The 23734-nt window shown below is 32.8% G+C and overlaps 4 protein-coding genes across 5 annotated transcripts; all 4 read right to left on the reverse strand.

The window, feature by feature from the left end:
• Window positions 1–408: 408 nt before the first annotated feature.
• On the reverse strand, window positions 409–6407 carry LOC140048549 (choline-phosphate cytidylyltransferase A-like). Of its 2 annotated transcripts, XM_072093292.1 has the most exons (9): window positions 6276–6394; window positions 5540–5580; window positions 4565–4660; window positions 3985–4093; window positions 3702–3818; window positions 3447–3598; window positions 3107–3331; window positions 1308–1496; window positions 409–670 (listed from the first exon to the last, which is right to left on the reverse strand). In XM_072093292.1, exons 3-9 carry the CDS (start codon window positions 4652–4654, stop codon window positions 440–442), a joined length of 1113 nt encoding a protein of 370 aa, XP_071949393.1. In that variant the 5' UTR covers window positions 4655–4660; window positions 5540–5580; window positions 6276–6394; the 3' UTR covers window positions 409–439. The 2 variants fall into 2 exon arrangements, with proteins under 2 accessions (XP_071949393.1, XP_071949392.1); XM_072093291.1 differs by lacking the exon at window positions 5540–5580 and having other exon boundaries at window positions 6276–6407.
• Window positions 6408–14946: 8539 nt separating this feature from the next.
• Window positions 14947–17101, reverse strand: LOC140048951 (carbohydrate sulfotransferase 11-like). Its single transcript, XM_072093750.1, has 3 exons — window positions 17011–17101; window positions 16193–16248; window positions 14947–15907 (listed from the first exon to the last, which is right to left on the reverse strand). The coding sequence occupies exons 1-3, from the start codon at window positions 17099–17101 to the stop codon at window positions 15002–15004; spliced, it is 1053 nt and encodes a 350-aa protein (XP_071949851.1). The 3' UTR covers window positions 14947–15001.
• A 773-nt stretch (window positions 17102–17874) lies between these two features.
• On the reverse strand, window positions 17875–20439 carry LOC140049037 (sialidase-1-like). Its single transcript, XM_072093848.1, has 3 exons — window positions 19792–20439; window positions 19313–19407; window positions 17875–19156 (listed from the first exon to the last, which is right to left on the reverse strand). Exons 1-3 carry the CDS (start codon window positions 20408–20410, stop codon window positions 18740–18742), a joined length of 1131 nt encoding a protein of 376 aa, XP_071949949.1. The 5' UTR covers window positions 20411–20439; the 3' UTR covers window positions 17875–18739.
• Window positions 20440–21289: 850 nt separating this feature from the next.
• LOC140048953 (carbohydrate sulfotransferase 11-like) lies at window positions 21290–22210 on the reverse strand. The gene has a single exon (XM_072093753.1). The coding sequence runs from the start codon at window positions 22208–22210 to the stop codon at window positions 21290–21292; it is 921 nt and encodes a 306-aa protein (XP_071949854.1).
• Window positions 22211–23734: the final 1524 nt, after the last annotated feature.

The raw sequence follows: 23734 nt of genomic DNA on the forward strand, positions 1-23734 counted from the left end.
TAGTTTGAGGAAAGAGGTTAAAACAAAAATAATGTTTAATCACATAGGTTCAATATTGGAAACAAGAAGATTTAAAATATTTTTAAAACAATTATTTTGTATACTATATACATATAAATCTATGAGCACTGTCCTACGATATGGAAGTCAGGAAGTTGTTACAGCTGTATCTACTGTATCATTTCAAACATTTTGATTGGCTGACAACATTTAATTCATCTATACTTTTTCACTGATTAAATGTATCTTATTTGTTTACATGAATAGTCATACATTAAGCTATATTTGTGAAACTGAAATGCATGTAATATTGCAACATTTATTAATGTGATCATCAGGAATAAAACTAAGTGCAAATATTACTAGATATAATTGGTGATTATAATTTAAAATAGTATCTATTCTTACTTTTGCAACATACAATTACTTTTGATATATACTATGGAAGATCCTCATCACTGTAATCGTTAGCTTTTCGTCGGCGGCCATGTGCTTGATTCACGTAATCATCATCATCATCATCATTATCATCAATATCATTATCTTCATCATCATCATCTTCTTCATCATCATCGTAGTCACTTCCGTAAGCGGCTGACGCGTGGGTGGGGCTTCTAGGTGGCGATATAGCTCGTTGGATAATTGTTCTACCGTCTATTAGTGCACGATTCTGTTGAAAAAAAAAACATTTAAGATTTTAAAAATTGTATTGGTCCATTTAAAATGGAAATTCCTTTTGCTTGGCATAATTAAGACAATAAAACTACAAGAAAAATACCTCAAACATTGTTTAGAGAGGGTAACCTACAGTATGCAGTTTCATTACAAAAGAACCGATATATACATAATCAAATACATACGCAACAATATAAAATGATTAAATAAAGAACTAAGATAAAACAATGAAGTACTGTATATATTCCTAAACAAATCAATCAAAATTCAGATGACATAATGATTATTAAATATAGTATCTTAGAATTTACATTTAAATGAATCAATGTGTTTAAACTTCATTTTCCCTTTCAATTTGAAAGATAAAAATCAAAGTTAACTACACAGTTGAAATCTATGAAGAAAACGTTTTTTCAGAGCATTTAAAAACATTTTTGTTTCATGGTTAGCCTCTTATAAAATGACTATTATGTTGTACATTATACAATATGATAACATGTGAAGTGATATGTTCAATGATTATCTGTTTGTCACAACTTGTGTTTATTTTAAAGGTGCAGCAGTGAAAAACATGAATTCAGCAATTATGATTGTACATTGTTTATTAAATTAAAGTTCATTCAACAACTCACTATAGCACCTTCTCTTCCAAACAGATCTAGAAAGCTGCCAATGATCTCTCGTGATCGTTCATCCCATCTGTTGATTATCTCAAACGATTTGTCTCGTCCTTTATTCATTAAATCTTTTGATAGTGTCTTTACGTCCTTCATTTTCTTTTTTGTTCGGTCAAACTTTTCTTGCATGTTGATTTTTGTTTTCTAAATAATAAATATAAAAAAGTATGGATATTTTAAAACAAATTTTGATTAATGTTTAGAATTATGTTAATATAGCAAAAAAAATACATTAATGAACATAAATTATAAATAAGCAACATTGCATGCGGGAAGGAATAAAAACCTACATCATTTTGTACATTAATTATTATATAATGTATATTATTATCATTAATTACAATTGTACAGTAAATTATGTATTAGAGAATTGTAATTGTACTGAAATAAAAGTGCTACTGAAATTGCAGGCTTTTAATATCGTTGTATATGAATAAATATAAATAACTAAATTGCAGGCTTTTAATATCGTTGTATATGAATAAATATAAATAACTAAATTGCAGGCTTTTAATATCGTTGTATATGAATAAATATAAATAACTAAATTGCAGGCTTTTAATATCGTTGTATATGAATAAATATAAATAACTAAATTGCAGGCTTTTAATATCGTTATATATCAATAAATATAAATAACTAAATTGCAGGCTTTTAATATCGTTGTATATCAATAAATATAAATAACTAAAGAAGTACCCATAAAATAAATACCAATAAATAAATATTTTTTTGAAAAATATTTTTTTTCAAATCTGTGTTTTTTTCAATTGTATGCTAATTAGAGGCTTTAATAATACTATACAGTATTAACTTTTGTCAATGTTTTAAATGAAAACACACAAACAATGTAATCTTTGCACCCATGGTTAAATCTGAGGTATTAACAATCAGCTGATACTATGAGGTGATATTATAACTGAACTCATAGTGAACTGATCATGCATCATATGATAAACTTTGACCTTTGAGTTTCAAAAAGTTAATGTACATTTAATAATTAATAACAAAAATTAGACTTAGAAAGTATGATTTCTAGACATTCATATTTTTTTCGTAAAACCTGAAAACCAATGAAAACATGGCAAAAGATACAATTTAATTTGTTTTTTGAATAGATACAGAAATTGGGCACCTGTTTGCAAATTGAAAAACTTAAAGCTAAACACAGATTTAAATGTACACATGTCAGACACTCACTTGGTCACTGTAGGTCAAGTTTACCCTCCACTACTAAATTTAATCTAATTTTATCCAATTTCTATGTTTTATCTTTAAGAGTTTTTGAGGTTTTATCATCCTTTTCTGGCCTGAGTGAGGTACTGATACACCTTTTGTTTTTTAACCTACTGTATTGCATACAATAGGAAACACCTGATCTCAGTACAATGACAGTCAGTAAATGACATTGTCATTCTGCAGATATCAAGGTCACACACAGATACCATTAAATAAATGATATTTACACAGTATAAGCTTGATTGTGAATATGGAAGTAGTGTCATTTGCATAACACATGACACTATAGTTTTACAGATAACAATCATTGGTTGAATAAAACAATTAAAATTATCTTAAAATTCAATTTGAACAAGCTATCAGAAGGTTAGTATAAACTTGAATTTATTTCCACATGAACATTTTTAAGAAAGACAAACTATAAAGTTTCTATAAATTATATAAAGCTGCAGTAAAATAGATATAAAACTGCAGTAATGTACAGCGATATAAAATTGATGAGATGTAATACTTACATTAAAGAAGCTAACATTCAATTCCTTTGCAGTATATCCCCTAGACAGATTTCTTCTAACGTACTGATCATAATTCTTCACTAAGCGTGCTATTATATCTGATGTTGATACTCCCTCTGTTCGTTGCGTTGCTACAAATTTCCCAGCAGCCTTGATATCTTTATATACATCGTCGATTCCTCCTTTTGCTCCGTACGGTATATCGTCATGCGCAACAAAATCAATCTGCAAAAATGAAAGACCATGGTTATCGTAAAATAGATTATTAATGAAGTTTACAGTTCTAAGAAATCTTGACTAGACAAAAATTAAACTAAAAACTTTATGGCTGTAATATTACCTTGTGAATTTCTAAAAAATCTGGCGTTACTATCCAGGGGGCGTCCTCTACAACTTCGTCAACGTATCGACAATTTCTTAGACCTTCATAACGTTCCCATTCATTCATTACGGTTTGCCCTTTCATATAATGCGTCAACTTATCATTGCAAACTAAAATAAAATTTAACATTTTAAATTGAGTAAATTGTAGATTTGATTATATATAGCAAGAATGAAGATTGAATTATAAAACAAACTTAAATAAGTACTGTACCTCCAACCATAAGATAAACATTTGGGAATATATTTTTAGCCTGTTCTAGCATTCTTGCATGTCCCGCATGGAAGAGATCAAATATACCATCAGCGTATACTCGGACAGGTCGTGGTCCTAAAAAAAAATAAATAAAATAGATTTTTCAAATATACCATATATAGATATCAGGCTATTGTATTACAAGCCGGACTTAGAAAAAGCCAGTTGGGGCTGAAATAAAAATATATTTCATCCTTTGATACAGTAGGTACTGTGACAAATATCTTAACAAGAACCTTACCATGATTTCCTAATCGCGCGCTTTCAATGTCAATAGGGTAGAAATCCCAAAGTTCCTTCTCTGCCTCTGATTCTGGGGACAAAGCAGTAACCGCTGGTCTACATGAACTCTGACATAAACAAAACAAAATTAAAAATCTTAATCAAGTATCAAAATAATGACAAAAATCAGAAGAAAAGAATCCATTGTAATAAATCTCACTCCCAACCGAAATTAAAAATGGCGTAAGAAGATCTAAAAACATGAAATGCTAAAACAAAAATGTATTATTTATATCTGAACTTTTTTTTGATATAGTTCATTATTTTTGAAATCCGAGGTTATATTTTTGTCAATTTTACTGCTTCTACTCATACACTTCAACGGTGTTCCAGAAGTCAACCCTCAACAAATATCGGACACTTTGTATTTGAACAAAGTTTCTGTTATTATACATAGAATTTTTAAATAGTATTAAACATCTGATGCTATAATTGTCAATCAAAATGCCATTTCACTGCTTCTGCACATCCAGCAGTCGGACAAAAACTGAATGCGTTGTGTTTGAACAAAGTCTCTGTTATTAATATACTGTACATACACTTCTATATGGAACCTTTGCTGGTGGCGGTTGCCCGCTTTCTTCAAGCGGCTTTCGTTTTCTTCTAGTTGCCATTTCGGGAGAACTCATTCAGGTCTGCAAAAAACATTTGTTATATCTGTAAAGTGATATGACATCGTCATGTCCATATATGGGCACATCACATTTTTTTGTTACATAAAGTTTGATAGTGTAGACAAGGCTTTAGAGAAAGCAGAATGGTGTCAACAAATATAACTTTTCAGCCTTTAAATATAAAATCTACAGAGGTTAATGAAATGTTACATTCACAAAATTATATTATATTTACTTGAGATTTTTGTTGTCTGATTTGTTGTTTTACAATGTGACCGGATAAACTACACAATTACAGAAAATTACGGCCATGATTAGCTTTGTACTCAAAAACCTTATCATAACATACAGTAGAACTAAGCAAAAAAACATTTAACAAATAACCATGCAAATTAATTGTGTATAAACCATAATTAAAAACAAACTTAGCACTATAGTAATTTAAGTGAGTAAAGAAAGTACAGTACATTGTTTTTTAATGTAACAAAAAAGCAGTCATACTAATATACACCCGGTAGGATTTTATGGTATAAAATGATATCAAGTACAACATGTTATTAACATGCTCTAGTGGTAAATTTAACTTAAAATTATTTAAAATATTGTTAAACTTTTCATTCTAAAACGTGTTAAACGTCAGCGTTACAAAACATCACATATCACAGAGGGCGGTCTTGAATTTTGGAAAAAACAGTATTTTGACTAATAACTAATTTTGATTTAAAAAAATAAAATGTATAAAATGCACAATTAAATATTAGATAATAATGAATGAAGATGTACTTGATTGTGTCAAACACTATCAGGCCCTAGTGTGACCGACAAAAAGAAAACATTCTGCAAAATAAAAATTAAAGCCAACCAGACAACAAGACTCATACTGTACATAGCAACACTTACAACTTGACAGTGACTTGGCTTTTGAGGTGAAATTTAGTAATCTGTTGAACATGAGTAAAGGGTATTTCACACCTGTTCGAACGTCGACGTTTCGTTTTCACGCGGCTACACGCATATCAATTGGCTTATAGCCGCGTGGAGCGTCATGAAAAAGAAACATTGATGTTCGATTCACCGGACCGGAAGCGTGCCGGAACAGGTGTGAAAGACCCTTAAGCATAGTAAAAAATAATAATTAGGCCGACTATTTATAATAACAAGATATATTATTTATTATATCCCTTGTTGTATCCAGTATAACCATGGAGGTATATAATTTGGTATAACATCGGTTTCAATGTTTAAGCCTAGCTAGGCCTAGAGGCTAGTAGTAAGTACTGTACCCATATAGGCCTAGTCCCAACATAATACATTCATTTTGTCCTAATTATGTTTAGTTACCTTATTTATTATTAATAAATTAGCAATCACCGACACCGGCCACTCCACTGCCTTGAATCTTAAAATATCTCCTTTCCTGTAGTCATCAACAACCCCTAGTAACGTGAAATAGGCTAGGCCTAGATGCTAGGCTAGAGAGAGGCTCCACCACACACTCACAGTAGTCAGGGTGGCCTACTCAGTCAGTGGGACAAGCTAGCCACCAGCTGGGCCTAGCTAGCAAATCATATCGTATAGTCTGACTCTATCGTTCTAATAATATTTTTAGGCCAACTGTCAACAATATGCTAATTACCTGGACTCTATAATTAGAATCATTCGTCTTTCTTTCTTGAATATAGGGCTAGGCCTAGACTTTTACTTATTACGTGCTGCTAGTCCCGACGACAACTCGTGTGTAGTGCCGCGTGTTATGTTGTGTGTCATGTTATCAAAGAAGTTCTTTGGTGTTATGTTCGTCATCATCAGAGAAGGTATCTTTTGTAGTCGTATTTGGATATTGATAAACTATCAGCTTCATCCTCGTACATTAAGTGTTTCTCGGCTACAATACTTTTTCTTTTACCGGTACATCAATGTATACTATTATATAGGTCTTATTAATTATTAATAAATTATGCAGAACTTTTATTTGAAATTATTTTTAGTGATAATTATTTAATTATAAATTAAGGAAGAGTTAAATAGCGTCCCTCACCTCAGTATTGCCATTGTTGTAAAACTTGGAAAGAAGGTTTGTAAAAGACGCACCATGTTTTATGAAAGACAACGATTTATTATTGAAATGGTTCCTAGATTTCTGTATACGTATTACTATTAATACATGTTCTTTTAATGAGCCATAAGAAAATCGATTTATTATAGTAGTAGAGTAGAAATAAGGTTTCACCTCAAAAAAATTGCAACAAAAGGTATTTCAACGGATTTTGGTAGTATTAGGTGTACTAAACAACAGAAAAAAAGTCTCAAGAATTTCGACCCCCGGAAAGTGTTTTTTTTCAAGATGGCCGCCAAAATAGATAAAAAGTGAAAATGGCCATACCTCCTAAACTACTTGGTCTATTGATATAATTTTGGTACCAACATACTCAGAACATACATATTTATATTCGCTATAATAGAACATTTTGGCCAAAATTGACCAGAAATACCATTTCTGACAATTTGACCTTTGACCTTGATATGTTGTATCTTGGTAACCACTGACCGTAGGGAAACAAATGATGGCTCAAATTGTTCAGAATGTACATATTTATATTTATTGTAATGAGACATTTTGTCAAAAAATGGTTAAAAGTAAAGGTTATTGACCTTTAACCTTTATCTATGTAGAATTTCCATATCTCGGCAACTATGTGTGGTAGAGATTTAAAATTGGGCTCTAAATACTGAGAATATACTTATTTATATTTACTCTAATGAAACAGTTTGACAGAAAATGACCAGAAACGACATGTTTGACCATTGACCTTGATATGCTATATTTCGATAATGACTGACTGAGATACACCATTTATGGCTCAATTTGTTCAGAATATAATTATAACTTTTAAATTTCTAATTACGGTATAGCAGCAATTGATTAGATATTGTGCATGTATTTAGTACGGCATCTTAAACAACTGTTCCAACTTCGTCTTCATCATCGTCATCAATCTTTCTATCTACGTTGTCCCATTCTTTTAGTTGACACACTCCACAAACTGAAGTACATGCCAATCCATAGCGTCTACAACTGCAACATACATCCAGTAGTTACAAAGGATGATTTTCAAAGTTCTTCTGGAGCAGCAGTTTCCATCGTCATTATTGGCACAAATGTTTTATTACAAACTTTCCATCCCCACTTGGTAGCATCCATGGTATTATCTTTCTATAGCCATTGCATGATTTGACTGACATTCTGTAGCAGATGACGTTGGTGGTAGTTGTTGAGGCTAGGTTTGATAAATGATTTACCCTCAACAACTTTTTTATTAAATAGCTTGCATCTGTAGCTATTCAGGGAATCCAGTGACTTCGCTCCAAAAAGAATAGACATGTCCTTCAGTCCAAACTCCTCGATAGTTTAAAGTTTCTGATGCGGTTGAGTGAAAATATCGGCACACATGTCATATTCTGGGTTACTTTCAATCAATTTATTAAATGCCGCTTTCTTGCCGATTCCGAAAATCCTAGACGTCGAATCACAACCAGTGAATGCATGCACTATGGGTAATGCATTTCACATTTTATATCCTAAAACAGATTTCAATCTGGTTACATTAATCACTCTAGTAGGCCCATCTTTTCCTTTGTCTAATCTGAAGTACACTTCTCGGTTTGTTGTATTTACATGATACAGTAAAAGTACCAGTAAGTCCGTGTCTTCTCCAATCAAAGTTACTGTATTATGTTCAGAGACTTCAACTGTTGCCAGAGCAATGTCAACATCGGCATTGTTTTTTTTGTTTTTTTTAAACCATATTTAATGAGGGTGATCCACGCAGCTATTGCTGATCATTAGGGACCCTCAGAGGTTCACAAGACAAACATTTACACAAGATGCTCTACAAAACAAAGTCTTATTACAAGTCTTTGGGAGTGGAGTAATTTGGTCCTTAGAAAAAATCCTGACATGTGACGGGACTTGAACTCAGGACCCTTGGAGTGGTAGCCAAGCATCATAACCATAACTCGTTGGCTGCATGTCGTACAGGACATTCTTTTTTCTGTAGCTCATATGAAAACATGTTGATAAATTTGTGTTTGTTCTCATGCCTTGACAGGAATTCTTCTTTCTTTCCATCAAATTCAGTTAGGACAAATCTCTCTAGACGATGTAATGAAATATGAACTAAGTCCGTTTCCACCCTCACTCTTCGAAGCCAAAGACATCTTTAGGAAGGCAAATAAACCAATAAATTGATAGAAAGTAACCTAGAATATGACACTGATGTGTGCCGATATTTTCACTCAACCGCATCAGAAACTTCAAACTATCGAGGAGTTTGGATTAAAGGCCATGTCTATTCTTTTTGGAGCCAAGTCACTGGATTTCCTAAATAGCTACAGATGCAAGCTGTTTAATAAGAAAGTTGCTGAGGGTAAATAATTTATCAAACCTCAACAACTACTACCACCAACCTCATCTGCTACAAAATGTCACAGTCTTAGAGTATACTATCAAATCATGCAATGGATAAAGAAAGATAATACCATGGATGCTGCCAAGTCGGGGAAGTTTTTAATAAAACATTTGTGCCAATAATGACGATTGAAACTGCTGCATCAGAAGAACTTTTGAAAATCATCCATTGTAACTGCACTACTGGATGTAAAACTGTATGTTGCAGTTGTAGATGCTATGGATTGGCATGTGCTTCAGTTTGTTGAGTGAGTCATCTAGAAGAATGGAACAACGTAGATAGAGAGATTGATGACGATGATGAAGACGAAGTTGGAACAGTTGTTTAGGATGCCGTACTAAATACATGCACAATATCCAATCAACTGCTGCTATACCGTAATTAGAAATTTAAAATTATTATTATATTCGTTTTTGTTTACTTTTCGGGTATTTTATTCACTATTATTATTAAGAATGTATACAGTATGTTCTGAACAATTTGAACTTGAACTCATATTCTAAATATAATATAATAAATGTAAAATATTACAGTTACTTGATTCCCAGGAAAGCTCTTAATTCCATGGGTAGATTAGACCATTATACGAAATAAAAATAATTATATTCTGAACAAATTGAGCCATAAATAGTGTATCTCAGTCAGTCATTATCGAAATATAGCATGTCAAGGTAAATGGTAAAAAAAATGTCATTTCTGGTCATTTTTTGTCAAACTGTTTCATTAGAGTAAATATAAATAAGTATATTCTCAGTATTTAGAGCCCAATTTTAAATCTCTACCACACATAGTTGCCGAGATATGGAAATTCTACATAGATAAAGGTTAAAGGTCAATAACCTTTACTTCAAACCATTTTTTGACAAAATGTCTCATTACAATAAATGTAAATATGTACATTCTGAACAATTTGAGCCATCATTTGTTTCCCTACGGTCAGTTATTACCAAGATACAACATATCAAGGTCAAAGGTCAAATTGTCAGAAATGGTATTTCCGGTCAATTTTGGCCAAAATGTTCTATTATAGCGAATATAAATATGCATGTTCTGAGTATGTTGGTACCAAAATTATATAAATAGACCAAGTAGTTTAGGAGGTATGGCCATTTTCACTTTTTATCTATTTTGGCGGCCATCTTGAAAAAAAAAACACTTTCCGGGGGTCGAAATTCTTGAGACTTTTTTTCTGTTGTTTAGTAGACCCAATACTACCAAAATCCGTTGAAAAACCTTTTGTTGCAATTTTTTTGAGGTTGGCCCCTTTTTTTCATTAGTTCTACTCTACTATAGATTTTCCTTTTGAAAACCATTGAGTGTTCCATTTAAGTCCGAGCTTGTAAAAGAAACCACCATTTGTCTAGTGTAAGGAGGAGCCACCGGGATTCAGTGTAAAGGATTAACCAGGCACTTCTCCTGAGCCCCTTTCTCACAGATGTGCCTGCAATATACCGGTACAGTGCTGGCGTCGTGCCGGTATCGTTACCGGCATATACCCATTCTCATCGGACTATCGTGCCGGAAATATAACCGGTATATACCGGCTTTCTGTGAGAAAGGAGTCGGGCATATTCGGCCAATAAAAAGTCTCTGACAAAATAATTATTGAGGGCGTCCTTTATTAGGTGATCATTTAGAATAAAATGATCACCTATTGTTATTGTATCAAATCTTTATTCTTCTTCTTCTTCTTCTTCTTCTTCTTCTTCTTCTTTCTGTACACTTTTTGTTCGTCAAATATCTCAAAAAGTTGAATAGCAATGATCACAAAAATTTCACAATGTCTTTCAAATACTTTAACTTAGCCATAATAAGCTTTTCAGCGTGATCACTCATCCGTGACAACACGTATACGCCATTTTGTGAAATCACATTATCAATCATATCTCCATAATTCATAATCACATATTAATGAAATTCACTACATGTAAACTTCAGGTCAAGGTAAAAAATATTAGCAAATAAAAACCTGCGAGTTTCAAGGTCATGCGCATGAAATCGCGCGTTAAAATTTTAAAAAGCTCAAAATTAGGTTTTGATCAATTTAGAGCATGAATTAGGCCATTTGCGTGTTTCAAAAAATTACTGCGCAAAAACACGTTTTTGCGCACGCGATTCGTAAAAAGCGTAAAAAATAAAATTTGATGTATAAATCACAATTTACTCACAATCCTTAGTACATTCACCAAATTTGAGTCCATTTCCACTTAAAATAGTGCTCTATGAGCACATTACAAATGACAAAATGCACACATTATAATTGTACAAAAGTGCTAAAAATGGTAAAAAATAAGGCCTTTTTAAAATGAAAATAACTCTTCAGAATGCACGATGACCCCTAAGTTTTTTAACTTATTCGGGAAGCCATTGAGTTGTAGATATAAATGTATATACACATTAGACGTACAAAATGGTAATACATCATCAAATGGCCACTTGAATTTTGTGTAGGTTATCACATTCAATAGAGCGCATCTCCGCTTTTTTAGCTCGATTTTCGCGCAAATTTCAGTGTGTGCTTGCTTAATTATTTATCTTTCTCATAAGTTGTCAGTGTTTTCATTTTGATGACGCCATCACGCGTAAAACCTTGAATAACGTAGGTCGTGTAATTTCACCTTTGCCGTAAATTGAATATCTTACAGCTCTTCAGAATTGAACGTTTCCTTGATGATTATAATTTATTATGAAAGCTGATGAAATGTAGATATGAATTCATATAAAAACCAAGCCTTTCGGATGTTGTGACATTAAAGATGGCCAGATGAAGTTAAAAAGTAGTTGTTACATCTTTTTCGTCAAAGTTATACAAATTTCAAAGAGCGCGCACAGCGCTTCTACGTGCCAGATTTTTTTCCAATTCTTATATTTATTTGCTCAATTCATTATCTTTCGAAATTGTCATCTTTGAGTTTATTTTGATAATTCCATCATACCAAAAAATTAGAACATGATGTGTGTCCCGTAATTTCACCTATGCTACACTGTATATATATACAGTATATACTGTACATATTGTATATGGCATATAATAGGCACAACTCAGCACTATAAGCGTATGCATCATGTCATAGGATGGCGTACATCAACTTTTTACGATCGTATGTTAACGTACATGCATGTTTAAAAACTGTTAATTTCATTAAAATGATAAAAATGATCACCTATAATTCGTCAAAGTGACGAATTAAATTCTAGTTGTTATTATTTTTGTCTAGCGATGATATGGCGGCGAATGTTAAGTTACAGATTATTATCTTCCTTTATAGCATATTTATGCAATACATGCTATGTACAGTATATTGTGCATATATTATACAGGTATAGCAATTAGTTTGCCGTCATCGGCAATCTGTAAAACACCTTAGAAGGCTGTAGGCCTACAACAATTTACAACAAGGCGACGAAAGGTCAGGCACCAACAAACAAAGAGCTATGGCTGGCCTAGCCTAGCGGCCTATATAGATTATGCTACAAATTTCTTCTTGTCCCCTTATTTTAAGCAGCTCTCTTATCTCATTATCCCTCCAGTTCGACATTATTATTGTTAATTGAATTGAATAGGCGCCAAAGTGATACACTTGACTGCGCAAGGTGTCAAAGCCTCGACGGGGAACCCCGGAATGTAACGGCAATACGTTCTCACAGAATGCCCGTCTGGCATTGCGGGGAATATCTCTAGAATATTACTAGGTCTAAAGCAGGTCATGTCGATGCCGGCATGGTGCCGCCCTGGCACACAACTCTGTGAGAAAGGGGCTCTGGTGTAACAAAGTATGAGTAATATAACATAACTCCAAAAGAAAGTAGAACAAGCCAGTTTTTTTTTCGTCTTTAATCCTTCTGGTGTTTTACATTGTCGTACGGTACATGCAGGTCTTATGCAGTCATGATATTTGTATTATGCTGAATATAGGCCTATACATTTTGCAAAGCACGCTCATTGAGCTTGTGCACTCTTTGTGTTCATAAACAGTGTACCATGTCCCGCATGCGATTTTTTTTTTCGTACATAAGTTGGGGACCCCCTCATGAAACGTCACAAAATAAACATGAATAATTCATCAGTTAAATTTTCTTGCTCCGTGTGCACCCAAGCGTATAGCAACAGGAACAACTGCGATACGATTCTAGGCCTAGGCGATTCTCCACTGTGTTTGCGGCGTGCGATTTCATAAAAGAATAGCGGCGTTTTTTGTGGATTGTCGAAATAATCTGTCTTTAGTTTTTGGGTTTTTTTTTAATAGAATTTATTACTAAAGAATTACGTGTTAAAATTATAGTTTCTATTAATACTATTAGGCCTAATTATTAGTCTCTAAGTCTAAAGCTCGTGTCTATTCTAGTAGGGTGTCTGTGTGTGTGTGTTAGGTACTCCGAGTAATAAGTCAGCAAAATTAAACAGTTACATTACACAAAATGTATTCTCGTGTTCATATACGCGCATTTTTAAAGTTCCTTTGAGTACATGCATATTGTTTGATAATAAAATAACAGAATTAAAAAATTACAGTACACAAAATTATACACATTCTTTATTCTCGTGTGTCTAAACTTTCTTTGGGCTATGAAATGTGTCTTCCCTAGCTGTCGATTAGTCTCGACACATTTTGCATAGTGGTAGTGTGTGTGTGAAGAGTACGCCAAGGCAATCACCACGTGAATCCTAGGCCTAGGAAGAATCGTATCGCAGTTGTAATCACTTGTTGATATACGCTTGGGTGCACACGGAACAACAAATTTAACTGAACACGAAGTGATTACACAACTGCGATACGATTCTTTCTACAATAATAGGCCTAGGATTCTAGGTCAATTCACGTGATTGCCTTCGCGCACTCTTCTTCACACACACGTCCACTATGCAAAATGTGTCGAGGCTAATCGACAGCTAGGCAAAACATTAAACTAAGTAGTAATTGGACGTAGCCCAAAGAAAGCTTAGACCCACAATAATAAAGAATGTGTACTGTAATTTTTTAATTCTGGTTTTATTATCAAACAATAATGCATTAGGCTACTCAAAGGAACTTTAAAAATTCGCGTATATGAACACATGAGATGGGAAGATTATACCCACGAGAATAAAAAATGTATTTTTGTGTAATGTTTATTGTTTAATTTTGCTGACTTATTACTCGGACTGTACTGTCATACCTAACACACAAGTCACACACACCCACACAGCTACTACTAGAATATACAGGGGTTTAGAGACTAGTAATTAGGCCTAATAGTATCAATAGAAACTATAATTTTAACACGTAATTCTTTAGTAATAAATGATATTAAAAACACCATAAACTAAAGGCTGATTATTTCGACAATCCACACAAAACTCCGCTATTCTATTAATTATGAAATCGCACGCGGCAACCACAGCGGAGATGGGCCTAGAATCGTACCGCACTTGTGTAATCACTTCTTGTTGATATACGCTTGGGTGCACACGGAACAAGAAAATTGAACTGATGAATTATTCATGTTTATTTTGTGACGTTTCATGATGGGGTCCCCAACTTATGTACGAAAAAAAAAATCGCGTCCCGCATACCTGGCTCAGCCTATATATTGTGCTAGTTCTGCGGTACATTTCATTTCGAAACCTGAGCTGCACTGACGAGATCTAATAAGATCGAAACAGTACTGTCTTCAGATTGGATATTACGCTCCTCTACTTTCTGCTATATACATATATAGTATGACCATCTGAAACTTATAATTGTTGAATTCTAGGCGATTTGCCGCCCATTTAGGCCTAATTAAGAACATTAACAACCAAAACTTTAAAAAAATGATTAATTGTTCACTATCCCTTTTACATAATAAGATGCTCGACAAAGTCTTGAAACAAGATTTTCGAAGTAGAAAAATGCGGCAAATATATATATATTTATAATGGGTTTGTATAACCAAAAAGCATAAAATCGTATTTGTATCTCTGATATAGTTCATCTTTATCAGGAATATAAGAATAGGCCTTCTTGAATTTGTCTTCATTCGAACTATGTGTAAGGTGACGTCCTGATGCAGTTGGAAACGTTAGATCAGTAATGTTTGAAAGTGTTAAAATATATTTTGCTTCGTTTTTCATATCCTCAAACTGCCCTATGACGTCATAGTGGATGTCGCACGGATAACATACTTTATACATTTCCCTCCAATGAGCGTTATTGTGTTTAGTCGAAAGGACATATCTAATAAATTCATGAAATTTAATTTCAGAAGTTTCATTTTTCTTGCTATATTTGTAAAGTATTTTTTTTCTGTACCCAGCAAATCCCCTTGCGTATGTTCTATCCTCGTTCATACGAATTTTGTCATTATAAGCCGAGAGCAATCGAGTGAACGGCTGTCTAACAAACATGAATTTGGTGTATGTATTCATGATATTTTCTTGTTCTGTTTTTGGAAAACTCGACAGCAGAGGTACATGACTCTTCCATGCACGGGATACTTGAGGTGCGGTCATTTTCATTATTTCATTATAATTCTTATACCCAGAAAGGACCAACATAATTCGACACCAACTAACCGTACCCGCTTTTGGTGTTTGGCAATATACCATTTTGTGTTTTTTATTCACCAACAATTTCGGTGAATTTTTCATATGTGGAATTTCATTTCTGTGAAGATCACATGTTCTTTGAATGTGTTTTCGTCGCTGTTGATGAATGTCTGAATATTTGTTCATAAACTCTACAATTGGTTCTTCTGTTGGTTTAACTCTGACCTCTTCCACATGATTATTTAAGCTGTCTGTATTAACATCTACGTTACTTTCAACATATAGTTCTTTCTGTAATAACAATAAAACATATTAGTTAGCTTTAACAGTCGTGGTTGTTTAATAAGAAATATTTTTTTAAATAATTTTAAAAAACACACAATTAATCTTTACTGTTATTTACTAAATAAAATTGTATAAATCCATACATTTCTCTCTTTTTATTTTTTAACTTTGTTTTTCACATTTATTTTATAGAGACACTGTTAAATTTTACAACAATTTTGGGTTTGCACCTTTTAAAATGCACTGAAAATGTGTAAAATTGTATAAAATATGACCATATTTATCGCCTACCTTTAAATGCACAATATTTGAATCACGTCTCTGTCTGTTTATGTGATTGAACAAGTCTGTTTAAAAAAAATTAAGTTACTTTATTTAAACAAACGTAAAAAATCATTATTTTCACATTATGTTTGGAGGAATAGAGGTATTCGATTCGTAATCGTAAATAATCTTAATGAATAATTTTAGTAATGTATTATAGTGGCCATGGAACAAATCCAGTTGCTTGGTAGCAACAAACATCAAGCTTAAGACGGGTCATCATTATTAAAATGTACTGTACTTCTATTACTCTATTAGATATCATCATGTTTTTGTTGTATCTTCTTGGATGCAATATTTAATATTGTCATTTCAAGAAATTAGACACATAACTTCTTACAAGTTAAGCATAAACCCACGACTGCGGTCTGCAGGAAGGAGTGAAATAACTTTTACTCTATTACTTCTACCAATTTTCTAGCTGAATTGAACGATCACAAAACAAGGCCAACAGCCATAAGTCGCGTGCTAAAACGCATAGTGATACCGGACCGACAGACCGACAGACCGACCGACATAGTGAAATATAGAGTCCCGTCCACGCGACTAAAAACAGAATGAGCTTTTTTTAGTTAAATCAATCTAAATTTAAACTGTTGTCAGATTGTTGAGAACTTTGGTTAATTATGTACTATTTATTCTATGGATGAAATAAAGAGAAATGAATAAGCTTGTTTTACTGTTTTCTGTTTAACGATTACAATAAATAAATATAATATAAAAACCTCCATGTATAGAGATTTGTTTATTATAAACTTAAATTATACTTATTGTTATTATCTTACCAGCTCCGATAAACATCAAGAATGAGAGACTAGCAAACACAAGAATGAGCAGTAGAAACTTTAAATTCTTTATTCTTCTTGTAAAGAACATGATTCAAATTCTGAAAAGAAAAACAAAGTAATATAACATGAACAAACTAATATCAGTTCAGCCTGACGTGTAACTAAAAAAAAAAAAATTTGTATTTGTTTTACCAAAACACTCTTGGAACAATTTTCGAGATAAATTTTTGAGTCGCGAAAATTTAGGCCTAAAAGGTTATAAATTGTATCTTGTATTACAATACTTAGGTATAACACAATAAGTAATAAGTTAATATAACAACAAATCATTCTAAACTTATCATGGTAATGATATAACCTTGCAACTTAACGTTAGGTCTACAGACCAGAATTATATCCTAATCAAATGAGTTTGAATTTTGAATCATTTCATCTGTTTTTTAGTAGAAATCCCGACTGAATGAAATCCCGACTGAATGAAATCCCGACTGAATGAAATCCCGACTGAAATCCCGACTGAATGTATAGTCTTCCAACATTGTGCGTACTTATTTAAATATTATTTAATATTTAATACTTACCAGTCTGTTGTACTTCAATTTTAAAATTCTGTACTGTAACTGACTGAAGAAGAGGCCGTAATAACACTACTGTGTTATAACAGTACACTTAAGTTGGTGAATAACGAACAATGGTAACTATGTATACAGTAGCTTGATGTCATTGTTTGATGAATCAATAATATCGTTCAAACAATGCGAGTAAAAATGAGTGTGAAGTAATGTGAGAATACAAGCAACAATAAAGAAAGGAGGACACACAAGCTCATCACAGTGTAATTTGAAAACAAATTTAATGGACAAGCTTCATCAAAACGACTTCTTTTGTTGCTGAACACTTATAAAAAGAATATGAATGGTCTTTATAGATAGTTCGTGTTATTACAACGCGCGATGATATTTTTTATATTATTTCAATCCATTGACATTCAATAATGAATGTTGATGTTATATTTAATATGAGATTGACTGTTCTCTATTTATATTCTAGCTAGACACATTGTTTCATTTTAATAATAGTTATTCACTTTGACAAAAATATGGATTATAAGTGAACTCATTCTTGTTTTTCGTTTTTTTAAATTAAACTGCAAAAAGACATTTGATTTGATTAATTTTCATTTATAATACTCTTTAATATCTGCTTCTTCAAAATAAATATATACTTTATCTACAGGCCTATATAACAATCCACTCTTAGTATTCGATTTTGTTGTGATTGGTAAGAAAAAAATATATGCTTAATAGATTCCTACCTGTGGTGTGTTTTTACAATTCTATTTATAGTTTTTGTTACTGACATTTTACATTGGTTTTTTTTCTATGCGTTTTATAATACTGTAAATTGTAAGCATTGAAATTCAATTCAACATAACTTGACCTTTCACGTAGCCTGCAAGTTTTGCACATAGGTAGGTATAAGTTCAAATCGTCCTCCATTCTACTAGCACGACTTTTTCCATGTATTGTCACACATCGTATTAGTACATCAACGTAAGTTCATTACATAAAAGAAAACTTATGCAAAACTTGCATCATGTACGCCAATGGTGACCATTGGACCCTAACAGCGCATGCAGCTTTTGAACGCGTCGTAGATTAACTTAACGATAGAGACAAATGCTTGTTATAATATATCATTTCCTATGTTCTGCATCCGTCACCAGCTAGTTTATCTTTACAAGTGTAAACCAAATGCTACCAGCATCACTCTTCCCGTTCATACTTCTTTCATACACAACAGCAACGTGGTTCTCATCCACACTAGTCAACGTCGAATAGGCCGCTTCCCCTGGGTAGATACTAAGTGTCCCGTCCCAAGATTTCCCTTCATTTTCACTCCATCTCAATGTTATGTTCTTTCTAGCGGAAGCATTAGCTGCGTTACTGAAGAATAGGTAGTCTCCGTGCATAAGGATTGCTCCGGCATCAGTCGGATCCACCAGGGTGGCATCGAAGTAGATGCTGTCAAACGCAATTGTATCACCTCCGTCATCGCTACGTAGAATAATACGACAAGCACATTGGTATTTTAATGCATTCCGAGCGTTGAACAAAATAGAACCGTTTTTTAATTCAACAATCTAAAAAAGAAGAAAAAGAATATTCATAAAAAAACTAAACAAAACAGTAAAAATGACAATACAAAAATACTGCTGATGCAGGGTATTTAAAAAAAAAACCCTAAATCATCATCAAATCAAATTGATGATTAAACGGTAAATTTTTAAGCAGCTCACCTGAACTTCAGAAGCAAAAAATCCACCTGATTTTATTGTCCCGTACTTCGGAAGAGAAGGTTGAGACGCACCACGCTTCCATGTAACACCCTGGTCTACAAATAACAAATATTATAAACAAAAACATAAATACTACAGGATAAAATAAATATTATGAAACTTCTTTTTGTATCTAGGCAGGCACATTGGTGGACATGTATCGTATCATTAGCGTCTGAACCACCAATCAAAGTTAAACTGTATTAAACCCGAGGCTTTATGATGGGCAGATTTAGTTTACATGCTCTTCGTGAATACAGAACCAAACTCTACGTCACACCCAAAGGACGCGACAACTGGTAAAGGACAACCGGACCGAAGTCTGTCCCATACTCGATCTTTTATGACAAAACTAAATAGAAAGGCTATATAGGGCCTAGCATACCGGTAACTAATATACTTTTCGTATAGTAAGAGATGAAGAGAACAAAATCACATACCGTCACTTATAATACAATCTAAACCGTGATAATTTTCATTAACTGTATGACCACACACAACTAAACGCCCTCTATGTGGCTCCACTTTCTTCTGTATACCGTATCCAGGTCCGGCAGTCCAAGAATAGTTAAACAAGGCCGGGTTTGCCTTTGATATGTCAACAGGTGGTTGCCATGATATCCCGTCATCAACAGATTTCAACATGTAATTTGATGTCACGCCATTTTCACATAATCTATGAGCACATACAGTAAACATTATTAACAATTCTGATTGCTCAGCATTGTATAACGTTGCCCCGAGATTGATACCATCATTAGTAACAAAGTCCGAGACAAGAAATGCCATTTCGGACCAGTTGTACCCGCCATCGACAGACGACCTACCGGCCAGGAATTTAGACTTTGCATCTGCTCTTGAGTATTTCCGGGCTTCTACGTAAACAACAACCGTTCCCTTTGGAGTTAAGGTAGCCACCGGGATTCTGTATGCGTATACTTCACCCTGGCTTCCTCCTTCAAACAATACTTGCTCCAGCACAATCACAGGCTTCAATCCAAAACATACGCTAAACAAAAACAATTGCAAAAGAGCAAAAACGTTTTGTATGTTCACCATTTTAACAGACTATAATCACGGATTTCCCGTATGCCTACGAACCCGAACAAACAATGAATTGCAGAAGTAAACAATGCACACAATGATATGAGGTCACACCATTATGAATTAGGGTAGAGGGAAACGATAGACATTTGTACGTATGAAGCAAAATCGATTAAAAAAACTGTTTTGGGCATAATATAAATCCTATGAAAACGATGCGAATATTAGGAATGTGAACGAAGAAATGTCATTCCTATAGTGTAACAATAATCAATTAAAGCGTAATAATACTAAACTAACTCACAAGAAAGTTGAACAAACTACATTTAGGCCTACCCGTAACATCACAACATTTTATCATAACATTACAACATTTTATTATCCTTACATTACAACATTTGTAAATTAAAATTAAAACAATACTTTATTGAGAAACTCTCTATAATTATGAAAATAATTATAAAATTAAATAGATTTTGTTTATAAATTGATCCTCCAAATCGTTATTTTACAGTTTAGTGTACATTTTTTTCATGTATTTTATTTCGAAATAATTGTAAATTACTTTTATAATTAATCACTTTAAGTAATCTATATGGACCCAGTTGGAAAGGAGTTTAATTTAACGGCTTATCCAGGCTTATATTTTGTTTTCGTTGATGTTTGCTGTCTCTTTGTTAACACTTTTCAAAATAAAAGAAAATACCAATTTGTTTGTAACTAGTTGTCTTTCTAGATTCACCAACCTAAACTTTTTTACTTCGGCCGATTAACCCTCTCGGACATTACTGAACTATCTCTTTAAATCGTTAGAAATGAAAAAAAGGAGTTATTCACACTAGTTATGGCCTATCAAATCTGTATTGTTCTTTCAAAAGGGGAGAAAAATAAGATTCAAAATGGGTTTGTATAACCAAAAAGAATAAAATCGAGTTTGTATCTCTGATATAGTTCATCTTTATCAGAAATATATGAATAGGCCTTCTTGAATTTGTCTTCATTCGAACTATTTGTAAGGTGACGTCCTGATGCAGTTGGAAACGTTAGATCAGTAATGTTTGAAAGTGTTAAAATATATTTGGCTTCGTTGTTCATATCCTCAAAATGTCCTATGACGTCATAAGTTATATCACATGGATAACAGCCCTTATACATTTCCCTCCAATGAGTGTTATGGTGCTTTCCAGAAAGGACAAATTTAACAAACTCATGAAAATGAACTTCAGAAGTTTCGTTTTTCTTGGTATATTTGTAAAGCGGTTTCATTTTTTTTATGTATTCAGCAAATCCTATTATGTAATTTTTATCCTCCCTTATACGAATTTTATCATTATAAGTCGATAGTAGTCGTGTAAACGGATGTCTAACAAACATGAATTTGGTGTATGTAGCCATTATATTATCTTGTTCTGTTATTGGAAAACTCGACAGCCGTGGTACATGGCTCTTCCATGCAGCGGATACTTGAGGTGCGGTCATTTTCATTACTTCATTATAATTCTTATACCCAGAAAGGACCAACATAATTTGACACCAACTAACCGTTCCCGTTTTTGGTGTTTGGCAATATACCATTTTGTGTTTTTTATTTACCAACAATATCGGTGAATTTTTCATATGTGGAATTTCATTTCTGTGAAGATCACATGTTCTTTGAATGTGTTTACGTCGCTGTTGATGAATGTCTGAATATTTGTTCATAAAATCTACAATTGGTTCTTCTGTTGGTTCAACTCTGACCTCTTCCACATGGTTTAAGGCATGTGATATACGTTTCTCCCCATGTATAGTTCTTTCTGTAAAACAATACAACATAATGTATTACAGCATTAATGTAATCATCGTTGTTTAGTATATAATATTGCGATATTTTTTTTAAATGTAAATGATTTTCAAAGTTTACTATCTATTTTCAATACACAATTAATTATATGGTCTTGCTATGTCCTTATATGGTCTTGCTATGTCCTTATATGGTCTTGCTATGTCCTTATATGGTCTTGCTATGTCCTTATATGGTCTTGCTCTGTCCTTATATGGTCTTGCTATGTCCTTATATGGTCTTGCTATGTCCTTGCTCAGACAATTATCTTTAATTTTCATGTTTATTTTGATGAACTCATTTAATTCACTTAAACATTATAATTTGTTAGTAATTTATTATAATAGTGTCCATGGAAGTAAATACGTAGCAACAAACAACAAACTTAAAACGTGTCATTAATATTAGTATAGTATAGTATGCCTATATTAGTATAGTATGCCTATATTAGTATAGTATGCCTATATTAGTATAGTATAGTATGCCTATATTAGTATAGTTTACCTATATTAGTATAGTATAGTATGCCTATATTAGGATAGTATGCCTATATTAGTATAATTCAATTCAACTTTATTGAATTGAATTATACTAATATAGGCATACTATCCTAATATAGGCATACTATACTATACTAATATAGGCATACTATAGTATAGTATGCCTATATTAGGATAGTATGCCTATATTAGTATAGTATAGTATGCCTATATTAGGATAGTATGCCTATATTAGTATAGTATAGTATGCCTATATTAGGATAATTTTTCTATTATAATTATTATCAACAACTTAAATATACTTAATAGTCTTATTTCTTACCTCCGATAAAGATCAAAACTAAGAGGCTTGCAGTAAACACAAGTAAGAATAGTAGACATGTTAAATTTCTTATTCTTTTTATACAGAGCATAATTCACATTCTGAAAATTGAGAACAAGGTAATAACAAATAAAGAGAAATTTAAATTGTACTATAATAGTTTTACTGCATAAACTATTGAAGACGGTAACGTTATTATAACGTTATTATGCGTTATTACGTAACGTTATTATATGTCACCAACTTAATGCTGATGCAATTAAAACTATTACAAAGTTTGGTCCGTAAACTTTCCTTCTTATATTCAGTGTTTGGTTTATTCTTCCATGATACAACAAAAACTTACGATTAATTGCTCTAACGTACAATGGTGATCTTCTACGTGATTGTCTCAACTGAAATTTTTATCCAACCCGGCAGTACGTTCTATGATTCCACATTCTGTTTGAATTCAAGTGTTTTATGATGATTTTTTAAGGAGATTTCCTAGCGTTGTAAGGCTTTACTCATACTGGTTGATCAACGGTGAAAGCATGTATCAAAACAAAACAATTATGCTTGGCTGGATTTAGTCGAGACCACAGCCTATTATACGAAACTGGTAAAGCGAAACATTGATTGTTAACACGCATTCTTGGAAGCACCTGATTGTTCTTGGCCTTGATCTGCCTTTGACAGTTCGTTGGTAGTCAAAG

The sequence above is a fragment of the Antedon mediterranea genome, chromosome 5 (assembly GCF_964355755.1).
Source record: "Antedon mediterranea chromosome 5, ecAntMedi1.1, whole genome shotgun sequence".
Taxonomy (NCBI): Eukaryota; Metazoa; Echinodermata; class Crinoidea; order Comatulida; family Antedonidae; genus Antedon; species Antedon mediterranea.